Raw genomic sequence first — 13,292 nt, forward strand, 5'->3', positions numbered from 1 at the left:
TTACAAAACAGCAATAGTTACTTGGATGGACAGGTAGCAAGTTGGGTAGAGCAAAGTTTAGACACAGAAAAGTGCAAAAATCAAAGCAAAACTAGTATTCCCTCAAACGTCTGAAACAAGAATGTTATTTTGACCCATATGTATGCAGGGGTCTAGTTTACAGCACAGCCTAACACTCACACACCCCCCCATACTCCAGCTCAACAATGACTCTTTGCTCCTTTATTCACATACAGCCAAGCAGCATGAAGCATATATAAGGATTTTAATCATCATTACCTGAAGAGACCTCAGACCATTCTTTTTCCTCTTCCCCTAAAAATAGAGACACCTGAAACCTATGCTACACTAACTCAACATAGATGCCCAAAACAATTTCAAAAGCAAGAACTATGTAAGCAAGGGTCTGCATAAAGAATTATAAAAATAAAATGTAACTCTCTGAAGAAGTTTGTTGGGTTTTTTTCCTTTTTCTTTGCCCTCCACCATGTCCTTTTTTTTTTTTTAAGTCTATCTGACATTTGTTAACACCCATAATTTAAACACTTACTGGTGAGTTGCGTATGTTTTACACATTAACATACTCAGCAAAACAAAAATACTATTGTTTACCGGAAGGGAAATATGAAGAACTATTACTGTATTTAGAAGTATATACTTTTACTGTGCAAATACATACTATGGCAATGTGAACAGAAGTGTATAATTATCAGCTACTAGTATCAGTAATAAAGCTTGCTGATACTAACTTCTTCCTATCACTGACTAAAGAAATATATGCCATCAGTAGAGAAAGCAACCTATAAAATATAACAGCATATACATATTACAACAAAATGCACTCTTAAGAATTAAATTACATTGCTCCAATAAAACACAAAGGCCTTGCATATATTTAAGTAGCGCAAATATTTTTAGCTTGAATATTAGTACTTTAAAAGCAAGACCTGATGAAACATAAAAAGAAATTTGGCTTTACTTGTAAGGAGTAGACAAGTATATATACACATATACCCATTCTACATGTTGTTCTTGAACTGTACTCAAAAGATCAATACTGGTATTCTTATTGATCAGTTGGGGGGAAATAAAATAAACCAATATGAAAGCAGACTTTTCCATTAGCAATCTATGCTAAAATATACAAAACCCCCCAAAATAGTAGAGGAGTTAAAAAAAAAAAGAAAAAGAAGCTTTAGGTGTCTGTGAGGCCAGTCTTCAATAGTACAATGAAAAAAATCAAAGTAAAGAGAAGGAAAAATTGATATCTGTATCACCACTCCTTAAACTAAACAAAGCAAACAAAAACCACCCCAACAGTCCTGCCCAAAACAGATTCAGCAGGTCAAAGACAAGGACATGCTGGATTGGGAAGTATGATCATTGAAGGACACACTTATTTCAATTTAAGAGATATGAACCATTTAATGGTCATATTCTGTACTGAAAAAAATTATTAGAGTATTTTCTTAAATAAGCGGGGTTTCAAATGGAAAAGAAACAGTGTTTCCTGCCAAAGGATTAGCTTGAGTGGCCTAATTTGACACACAAATAGATGTGCAAACACATCTGTATGCTCACGCTGGTTTTCATGTGCATTTACAGAAAGGTGTCTGATGAGCGTCCAGATTTTGAGACACGCTGTTACCATGCTCTTTTTTCTAACTAAAGTGTTGCGAAAGGCTCTAACTGGGTGGCACCATTTCTAGGACTGAGATGACAACATTTGTTCTATTTGCACGACCTTTGTGTTCAGCTGCAGACTGCAAACACAAATATGATCCATTCACCTTCACTTTTCTCAGGTCATGTGGCAAACTTTCTGCTTTGCTTACAAAAAGCTTATGAACAATCAGAGCTGAACAAAATCTGGTGGCATGTACTGAAGTTAACTCAAGATCAAATTAGTTAGGGGTTGGCACATTACAAAGTTTGTTTCCATTCTTATTTAGAATAAAACCCAAATATTACAGTTATCTACAGTAACAGTAAATTTAAAGTAAGTATTTTGAAGGGACATGATTTCTCTCCTCAATTTATATTTTGATTCAGTTTCATGACCTGTCAGTAGCACATGTGCATAGCATATGATCTAACTCAGCTGAAATATTTTATTTAATTATTTAAAAATAGAACAAAGGCAGCTGCTAGTTACTACTGATCAAAATATTTTTTATAGATCAGAATGGCTCTGTTTGTGTTGTAATGCAATAGTTTGACATGATTAAACATTGCAACAGTGACATGTTACACCACAGACAGGAGACACTTTGATGCAGGAAAGAAATGTTTTAGTCAGTAATAAGTAGCATCTACCCATAGCTATTCTGGTAATTCAGTTTTGCCCTACTACATTAGGTAGAAGCAGTACATAAATACCAACAGGTTACAAAATGCTGCAAACATATCCTTTCCTTGTTAAAGCAAAACTCTCTCCCATATTTTTGTAGTGTACAATATATTTCATTTGTAACTCAGAGAATAAATAAGACAGTTCAGGAAAAAAATTCTAGAAAATATTGTACATTTCTGTCATATAGGCCTGGTTATGACTGACAGAGGGAACAATCAGACACCCTTGGCCATATACAAGTAATTCGTCTTTAACTATAAGAAGCTTAACTATTCCTTTACTGTACTTTTTTTCCTCATTTTTGAAAGGAGGAAAGTATTTATGAGTATTGACTGAAAGAGATGAAAAACGTTGACGCTGGTCTTGATGGCAGAGAAAGCAGGTAAGGAAGTCTGCCCAACTGTCTTGGGAGAAAAGAAAATGAGACTTCCTTTTTTATTAGTTTACATTCTTTGGATCTCAAAGCACGTAGATGGTAAACAATTTGTAAAGTTACACAGTTCCCAGCCTATGAGGACAGAAAGAGTGGAACCTCCAGCAGGGTACGCCTATCTGACAGGAAACGCTGAGAAAAAGAAGCCAGTGTTAGACAGAAACAGAAGAGCTGACACTGAACCTTCTCCCAAGACTGAACTCAAGATAAAATGCAACATAGATGGATAAGCTGGTAATTTATCTAAGTCCAGAAACCGCAGAGCTAGGTATCAAATCTCTCTTATAGCAAGAAACACCCAAAAAGAACTAAGTGACACTAGCTCTCCTAGCTAGAGAGCACCAAGCCAGCCTGCCAATCAGACTGAGTTAGCACACACTCAATATAAGTAATTCAATATTGCAAGACTGAGGATCAGTTAGTTTCTGCTGCACTAACAATCCTTCAGCCTTTCTCTTGTTCCACACTTGAAAGCAACACTCCCCCCCAAAAGTCACTTAATCACATGCCCTCTCAAGGTCAAGTGGATCATGCTTTAAAAAGAGTGACCTGCTTTGGCGACCTCAAAATAACTCAATTTCTATGGCCTGCCGGACAAAGTCTGATCATACCTCAGACTCAGAGACGATATGAAGCTTCAACTACTAGAAAACAAGAGGATAGACTTTCCCTGTCTCACCCCTGAGCTTCTCCACTACCTCCACTGAACAATGGAGAGCATAAGGAACTTGTACCACAAGATGAGAAGAAAATATCCCAGAATCATTTCAATTTGGTCTTCCCATCAGAATCTTTCATGGTTAACTCTCCCATCCACATTCTAATCTAGAGTCCTTCCTCTATATCCAAGATAATTATTTTTTTGTTTCAAATATCTGCTGGGATGTGAGGGGGCACATATGTCAAGAGGGGCTATGTTGCAAGCAAAGTTTCAAACTTCAAATAAACCACCTGCAATATTTTACTAATGAAGCACTAGACAGTGCTTCTAAAAATACACATTTGCTGAAGGCTTTGTGGCCAGCAGCAGGCTGAAATGATACTGAAATAGCTGCACCGGCTTTGTAACATGCACTGGAGGCTCCAAGATACATATAGCTTTTCTAGAATTAAATCTTTTTGTGTTTTCAAAGTCAGAGGCTTTTAGTACTCATCTTTTCATCCCTTCCATTTCAAAATTTGGATAGTAAATGTAAGGCCAACTGACATGTAAGCCCTGTTAGCTAAAATTGTTTGAGAAAACAAGGTTTGTTTATCAAAAGGTGAACAATTTTTAAAGGCATTTGAAAGCCATCTCATTATTTTTGTCTGGGTTTTTTTTTTATTCTTAGGTTTTTTTTAAACAGGACTTTTATGGTTGTTTTAGTTTCTGTCTACACAAGAAAAAGCTGCATAAAACCTGAGAGGACAGTCAGAGATGCCAGAGGAAGGAAAGATTTAAAGGACAAAAACACACCCAGTTTACTATGAAAGACAGAGGAGGTAAAATGAAGAGGAAGTAGCTCTGAGATTTGGTTAAGTTAACAAGATTCCAGGAAAGAGCAGCTGAAATTTTTCTCAAGAGGCATTCACACAGGAATGTCTATGAGTAATCAAAAAATCAAGCTGAAGTACCTAACAAGTATATGAAAAGCTTCAAGGTGAAAATAGATGAAAACGTAACAATGACTTAAGAAACAAGCAAAACCAAGCAGAGTTGATCACTTACTTTCTCAAGGTGATTACAGACTAAAATGTGACACTACTTTTAGGGGGACAGCCAGAGGAGAGTAGCATAAATAAGAAAAAAAACAATTGAGTTTAGAAGATAAGATTAAGTGAAATCTGAGGAAGGTGCAGAGGACAGCAGTTGAAAACCTTCTGCATCTTTGGTAGAGGAAACGCAGAAAGTTGGAGGTACAGGGGAAGAGTCAACACCAATTTTCATGGAAAAGGGAACAATAGAAATGCAATAGGAAAGTGATTTGAGGACTGGATCAGTATTTGCAGAAAAATAGTTGGATTTTTATGAAAATGATTCTGTTAAAATAGTAACATAGATCTGTTTAGCACAGATGAAGACAACACTTCTTGGAAGGGAGAATGAACATGTCCTGAAATGGCCACTCCTACGAATATTGCCAGTCATGCTGCATAGTGTGAAGACAGGAGTAAAGCGCATGCTAGGTCAAGTCAAGGCTGGAGGTTAGCAAAGTAAGCCCTGGAGTTAGAGGGAGGAGGAAAAGAAAGCAAGACAGGGAATTAACTATATTAATGGGGAAAAAAAAAAACAGCTGGGCAGAGACAGAGTAACTAATAGTAAACAAGACTTCTCCAATAGTTACTGGACTGGAAGAGAGCTAAGTAACAAGGCAGGAAGGCCAAAACAGGCGAGCAGCACTGAGCAAGAAAAAGAGCACATCCAGTAAGTGACAAATGTTTGTTACAGAAAAAGTAAAGCTAACAGTCTCACTGGTGGATGGAAAAGATCAACTCAAATTTTACAATTAATACCCAACTCTTTGGTTTTACTTTTTGAGTAGAAGGAAACAGTTCCTACTGCTTTCAAATGTCCATTTGAACTAGTCAGTCTCCTACATAAACTGATGAGCTAGTAGAGACAGAAATACTAAGTTTGTTTAGGAAGGGTTACTTTTGTTGAAAAGCATGAAAGATGCTTAACGAAACCAAGAATTTCATTTCTACCTCATGTAAAACACCAACATTAAACGGCATTATGACACTCAGGTGCAGCTGCAGAATATGCCACTTGCAACACTTACATAAACTAGCTCAGCTGAGTATTGGAAATTATCCTTGATAGAATGTCCAACAACACAAAAGATAGATTTGTACCCATTATTATTTTATGTGCTAATATTCTGATCAAAAAACATTTTTAAATGGTTATAAAGAGACAATAATGAAGCTATAAGCAAAATTGCACTTAAATGATGTTGAAGTCTTTTTCTAGAGTAATACAATTTCTAATCCAACTTTATCATTTTTCCATGCTCAGGTCCATATGGAAATTCAGTCTTTAAAAAGTCTCAATTTGTATATTTAAATATATACTGATTTTAAAAACATGGAATTTTAGCTAGATTATAATACATTTAATAAGATACAATAAATACTTAAATCTACTTAATAGCAATTTGGATTTTTTTTTTTTTTTTTTTTTAATACCAGCCATATGAAATGTATATCCAGCAGAAGTCTCGATTTTGTTCAGCTTGGTTTTTATGAGCTTCAGGTTAACACGTATTTTGGAGGACTATGATCAGAATAGATATGAGACAGTATTTCTTGCCCTTTTGTACAGCTGAATAATGTTTAAAGACACATGAAAGCTATAGCACAGCAAATTTCAAGATAGTAGTGCAAAGAACAGGTTAAAAGAGCTGAGAGCACAGAACCTGATTTGGTATGGTTGTAAAAACCTCTCTACCCAGAAAGATGGTAAAGGCACAAGACCTTAGATGAAGAAAAAATATTTTTCTGTATGTAATACATAAATGAGGGGGAAGCACACAAGGCAGTCATGACATCGGAAAAGTACGTATATAAGCATTAGCATTGTAAGTGCCATACACAACTAAATTTCTTCTCTATCAGTTCCAGTGTTCTCACTAATTCTTAGAGTTTGGGAATCATTTCTAGCTCAATACTTCCTTTGTATATGGCTTACTATTAGCTTCAGTCTTCAAAGTCATCAAGAACGCATGTGAGCAAGAATGTGTACCTATTTTTAATCTTAACCAATGAAAGATTAAGACGGACAAGTGTGCACGTCTATCAGGAATGTTTATTCATTGAAATGCTGCCGCAACCTTTCACTATTCAGTGACACTATTTCACTATCAGCTAAGTATTAGAAATAGTTTCATCTCCAATGCTACACCTGGCACCTGGTAGAACACACGCAGTTTAGTAGCATAAATAAAACTTTCCCAGCACTTACCAACATCTAGCTTTTGGTTCCTCCTAATAATCTGAAATCCAAATTAAGATAATGTTTTTTTTTAAGAAAACCTGAAGCAACTGAAAAGAGTAAGCTTGATACAGTGGTTGTTTGAGTGCACATTTGAGTGATTGCAGCAGGAGACCCAACTGTGCAATTTGCTGTTACTCAAAACCAAGGTTCAGAAATGCCAGTTAGATAATATTATGATTGTGCACTTTTAATAAATCTATACACACTTCATCTTATCTTCCTACAGTAGAGATGATTATCTTAAGATGGGAAAAAAGTTTTACATAACTGACAACTCATTCATTAGCAAAAGATTACAGCAATACTGAAAAGCTGATTTTTGTTTAAACATCGAGCAAGCATGGACATATGAATATTCCTAACCTGTAAAATGATTCCTCCACATTATATCAGCGAAACTCATTGGTGGGCCACTGGGAGGGTAGTGTTTACCTTTCAGAGGCTCATGATCAGTCCTTATCATATCCATTAAGGAATTTTCCAAAGAGTGCAAGTTAAAAGTGTCATAGGGCCTATTCCGGTCCTAGAAGGAGAAGAAAAAAAAAAAAAAAAAAAAAGAGGAAAGAAAGACTGTTATAGAAAAAATAATTTTCTAACACAGGCTCATTTCTTATTTTATAAAACTCCAGCATCCAATTCTACATTTCTTCTTGATATAATTTTTTATATTACAAAATAATTGATAAATATAAGCCTACATTTGTTAAAATTATACCCTTTATTTTGCTACTGTTGCTTTGACCAGCACAGCTTGTGAAAAAGCAGAGAGGCTTTTTAATTCTCTAAAAAAAATATATATATATACACAAACAATAGTTAATTAATCATTTAAATAATAACTTAGAAATAAAGCAATATTAGTGTTCACACTGGAGAAGTGAAATTGCTTCAGAGTCCAGAGATTTTTGTTTTACAGCTTCATCATCTGCCTTGTGTCACACTGCTACCTTAACATCAGAGCAGAAAAAAGCAATGCTGAAGATGCCAGCAAGAACATTTTTTCCAGAAAGTACCAAGTAATTCCTCAAATGTCTAACATTAATCTCACAGGTTTAAGGAAAGTACACTAGATGCAAGACAAAACAAAAAGCAAGATAGGATATGCAACATTTTCGGACTAGGGCACTCAAAAACCCAAGGCAAGGGTTGGGTGGTATTGTTTGAATCTCTCATTTTTCATTGACTGTAGTTCAGCTTCTGTTTATTTAGTAAGTAAAAAGGAAAAAGGAGGAAAAAAAAGAAAAAACCACCTACAAACAACCTATAGCAGGCCTATTAAAATAACCAGTTTCAAAGTTGAGGAACAATCTTATGGAAGGAACAATCTACCCATGCCCATGTATCTAGAGTACTGTAACGCAGTAACTAGAGAGCATAACAGAATGGTTCCCTTGTTGTAGTCAGACAGTTTCTAAAAAACATTTGTTTTCTTAATCTCATCACTATCATTAAGAAAAAGGTAAAGCACAAGTATGTAAAAGATAGCAGTTTTTCTTTGTACACTGTATTATGATACAATTAATAAAGAGTGGTCTAACGTCTACTGTGCAAACTGAAACTGTCGTTGTAATATGCCTCCAAGATTTCTGGAACATTTTCCACATGCTGGTTAATACAAGATAATCTTTTTGCTTGAAAGAATAAAATTTAAAATCTTCAGACAAGAAGCAGCAGTATCCATAGAAAATTTAACACAAGTTTTGTCTTAATATGTAATATTTCTCTTGAACGTTCTTTTTCTTAGGATGTCTTTAAATAAAACTAAAGGAGAGAATGTGTTCACTGGTATAATTAAGCTTGCTTTTAATATTCCTGTTCTGGAATTCAAATAAATACACATACTAGTAAAAGTCTGCTGTTACAGAAAGTCCTGAAATACAGATATTCCTACTGCCAAAAGTCTCATGTTCCCACATTCTGCCTACACAACACTGAAGATCCAACTTTCCCTCTCCAATATGCTAATTTTATATCTTCTGTAAGTGGACTAGCATTACTTTCTTCACACATTTATTTCAACTATTGATTATTTTTTGGCAAACGTGATATCCAAAGAACAATACTTGATTTCTGTTAGAAGCTATACTAAACACTAAAGTTCAAATGAGCTCACTGATTTTCAATTATCATTGTTGATGATTTTTATGTCTGCTACAGCTAATTAGAATGCCAACTTTTGTACACTGTATTTAAAAAAGTACTTGTTCACCTATCCAAGTGGATCAATACATATGGAGTATAAAATAAAATTTATGCCCGGGAAATCTAAAATAGACCTTGACAAAGAAAAAAAAAAACAAAACCAACACCAAAACAATCAAACGCACTAAAAACCCAAAACCCTGAGGTAATTTTTTCTTTTCCTAATGAAAAAAATTTTTTTGGTTAAAACAACCTACTGCTTGGTAATATGTAGTAGGAGAGAAGAGTTTGGTTTATTTCATATTCACTTTCTTTAAAGAAATGCAAGGCTAGATTGAAAAGAAAAAGCGTAACTTGGATGTAAAAAAAAATTCCATCCTTGTGATAGACTAGTAATTTGATTAAATAGGATCTATATTATTCCCTCAAAGCAAGGATTTTAGTCGTCTTTTTCTCTGTGTTTCTTTTAAATGCATTTTATATATATCTGTACTGTGAATATATAAGGAGGTCAAGTGTTACAGTACTGAACTAGGGCAACCTTTTGAAGAGACAATACGAAAGCAAACACACAGCTTATATCCTAAATAGGGGTGGGGAAGTATTTTTCTGTCAGATCAGGCCCCTGATCTGGCTTATTATACAGCCGTAGCAGAGCTGAGCTGGCAAAACCAACAACTGGCTGGACAGCAAAAGGGCAGGACTGCTGCTTTTGCCACAATGATAGTTTATTCCAGCTTTAAACATTCCTGAGATTACAGTCTTGGAGACCAGAAGGAGTGGGTTCAGAAGAGGACACAGCCTCCAAATTGAATTTAATTGTCCTTTATTAACATAAATATGTTCTATTTTAAGTAGGGAGGTCCTACTTTGTTCTAAAACTTCCTGTGTTAGAGGTGTGCCCATGGACGCATGTGAAAAAGGGAGAAAAAAAAAATCATAGCATCAAAGGCAGGTTTGCCAGAATGTAGGATCTTTCTAACCTTTTAAGGGGCATAGAAACCTGCAATATATTTTCAAGATGTAATTAGACCTACCTTGCACACAGGAAGATCAATTTAATCAAACCCCTTTACCTAGGCGATTATAACGCTTCCCACTATACTACCTGAGCAAGCTAAATCAAAAAGAAAATTTAGACACAACAGACTTTCATGAGTATGTTGTGGCATGTGCGTAGGTATAACGCATGCTGACTACAGATTTTGTAGTGTGGGTGATTAAACAAACAAGCCATGGCTAACATTCTATCTCCTAAGTAAAAGGGCTACTACCATTTTTCTTAGTAGCTTTCATTTCAGTAGCAACTCATTTGTACTCAGCAGATTTGCAGATTGTTTCCTAAATTCAGCAATTTCTTCCAAGAATGCTGGTGCTTCTGCACACACATCCACTGGATGATGATTCCTTATTTTATTTCTCAGCATGAACAGGTTCTCCTGGTTTTGTAAACTGATACTGTTCCATCTCCCAGATTTGCCTTTTGCATTGTTTCCACAGGCAACCAATATATTGCCAAACAATCCCAAGAATGGAAACAATTCATAAAGGTCCTTAGTAGCACATGAGACCTTTGCAAGGAAGTTCTGGGACTAGGACCATGAATGGAAATCGAAATATAAGCTACAAAATGATAAAGCAGAGTAACATCCTTGGAAAAGCAGTTTGAAAATCCAGCAAGTCTGGAAAATCCGTTGGGATCTTCTAGAGAAGACAAAGATCCTAAGACCTATTTAGATAAACTACATTATGGAAAAAAGAGAAATCTCCAGCTACAAGGCACTGCCTTTGGCTATGCAACAATCATTAAGTCAGCAAAAGCTTAAGTCCAGCCTGCCCATTTGGATTGTATTTTTGCTGCATACAGACAGAAACGTCCTTCCTCATTAGCTTCTAGTGTACATGGCAGCATGTATCAGTTCTTACAATACTCTTGTCTTGAAAGAAAGAAAAAGAGTTAGTAATAACTCTTAGAGAAGTATGGGTCCCAGAACTTTAAATGCCAACCCTTGGCTGTTATCTATATGTTCATCCACGACATCCATGGCACTTCCTCAAAGTGCCTATGTTAAGCATAGTGAAAAATTACAAATGCATACACAGGATCAGATTTTTGAAGGATCACAAAGTGAAATGGACCTTCAGTTGAAGTTGGGTGTCAACTTTCTACCTTTAAGTATCTTACTTGTAAGGCTGATTAAAAATGTCACAAAATACGGTGTCTATAATTTGTCTGTTAAGTTAAAAAATCCAAACAAATAGTAACTTTACCAAAAAATAACTGCAGAGTCAAGAAACTAAAATAAAATGAAAAAATACAATAATTTGCATTTTACCTGCATTTTACACTTTTGTGCATATGAATTATGCTAGTCTTTAATTACACAACCATAGTAATTTTTCAGAGGTCTCCAGTCTCCATCCGATATGCATAATGAACCAGCTCTAGGAATGAATCAAAACAGTGCTTTGAAGAGGTCTGTTTATATCTAGGACAGATGCCTGTGTTGCTTATTCCAGGAGATGGCTGAGGTGTAATCAGTGTGTCAACAAATTCCAGGAGGGGAAAAGACATTCTTAAATTCGAGGGTTATCTTAATTATGAAAAAGAGATTACTTAGCAGTGCCTGAAGTATGTAATTGACATGTGTGTATCATTTGAAATCAAAAGAACTTTTTCCCTTTGTCATACCCTTTAATGTGGTGTGCTTTGTCCTGCCCCCTTCAGACTCAGAGCATGGGCATGAAAGGGCAAGGCATACCTACCACTACTTCAGTTCCCTCCCGACAGATACACAAACCACGTCTTTACTGGTAAAAGGGAAAGGTAAAAAATGAGAAAAGAATATATGACTACATTATGGATGACAAAGTCAAGACCAGATCTATAGCTGGGGTCGAAATATGCGTTAAATGGACCTTAATACAGCCTGGCTTCCTTACTACCTCTTTCAGCTTGAATACATAGCCCAAAGTAATTGGAACTAATGAACTAAAAAAGGAAATGACCAACACATTCCATGGCAGAGACATGGAGAACGTGCACCTCGCTCCAGAAACTGAAGCTGTATCTTTTTCTTCTGTGTCTGCAGAGGATTATGGCAGCTGAGACACTCGACCATTAATTGATTAAACTACTGTCACAAAGTGAAAAGTTTTACCCTGAGAAGGCACGTCAGGAATCTAACACATGTTGCCCAAGCCTAGCTATCTTCCATACTCAAAATCCTTAACCAAGTATTCATGCATGTGTTAAATCCTTGTTGGCATGGTCATCTCCATCTGTAACACAAAATACACATTGAGCTGAGAGATACACCTGATCTGCCTTTTTTTTTTTTTTCTCCAGTGTGCAACCAGTAAAACTTCAGGTAACTAGACCCTTCCAAAGATACATTTCCCCGTGTCTGTATATTTCAGGCCATCTGCAAACAGATTTCCAATTAAGCTTCCAAGCTTCCTATATTCTGAACAATATCTTAGTTGCAGTAATTTATTTCAGTGTTCTACATTTTCATGCTGCCCTAGATTCTCAAGCTTCCTGCACCAGTATGTGGCACAATGCAGCCCAACCTTGCTGAACAAGATGGCCTGCACTCATGGAACTATTAACTGTTTCCAGGAAAACACCAAAACTCCAGATAGGGTCACAGAAGTCTCAGCATGTTGTACTTACTAGATTCTGGGACATTACATGAAGCATTTCAATCAGAAGGAAGAGATGAGATCCTGGGGAATGGCTAAAATTCTTATGGCTTAAACAACTTTCCTCTCAATGCAAAGTTCTTCACTGTGGTCACTGCTGAGTTTCATTCTTCTGTGCCTGGCATAAGCCTGGCTTTGGCTGCACAGGATGGCTAAGCATTGCCAACTAAAGCTGAAAGTCAATGGAAGCACAGCTTTGAATAAATACAGGGTAAAATGCCAGCACTGTTTTAAACTAGGCTCGCTCACTCTGTTCTAGCACCTGCAGCAGGGGTTATTACTAAGAGCACAAGGAAAACAAGTTTGTCTCGCTCCAGTATCCCAATCCAAAGCTGCAAAAACAGCAACTGCAAAAAAAGTATTACAGAAGTTTGGCTCGGGACATGCTCAATCTGCCATGATGGTGCACATGAATGATCACATACAGCAAGCTCTAAATACTCACTGAGCAGTCTTTAGCTCCTAGCCGCTTCAGCTGGGATGCAATCCTACTTGCAGTCTCAGTAAAGTTTAAAAAAAAATAATAAATCTTTCAAAAGATAGGAAATCTGAGGAACATGGTCACATGGTAAAGTAAAATGATCACTTTGCAAAAGAATCACAAAACTGTAAATAGCAAGCGTTACTTCCTTTGCAGCTTGATGCTGGAATGCTGCCAATAACAACATGACTGACAACACAGA

General features: G+C 36.2%; 1 protein-coding gene across 10 annotated transcripts in view; it reads right to left on the reverse strand.

Annotated features, from left to right (window-relative positions):
• Nucleotides 1–13,292, reverse strand: part of CPEB3 (cytoplasmic polyadenylation element binding protein 3) — a 95,607-nt gene that overhangs the window by 54,482 nt on the left and 27,833 nt on the right. For 7 of the 10 annotated variants that reach the window (XM_063339719.1, XM_063339717.1, XM_063339720.1 and 4 more), the window contains one exon: nucleotides 7,126–7,285. In XM_063339719.1, coding sequence (XP_063195789.1) covers nucleotides 7,126–7,285 — 160 coding nt within the window. The remainder of the gene's footprint in view (nucleotides 1–7,125; nucleotides 7,286–13,292) is intronic. The other 3 variants (XM_063339721.1, XM_063339715.1, XM_063339714.1) reach the window with 1 other exon arrangement.

Source organism: Chroicocephalus ridibundus, chromosome 6 (genome assembly GCF_963924245.1).
Source record: "Chroicocephalus ridibundus chromosome 6, bChrRid1.1, whole genome shotgun sequence".
Lineage (NCBI taxonomy): Eukaryota > Metazoa > Chordata > Aves > Charadriiformes > Laridae > Chroicocephalus > Chroicocephalus ridibundus.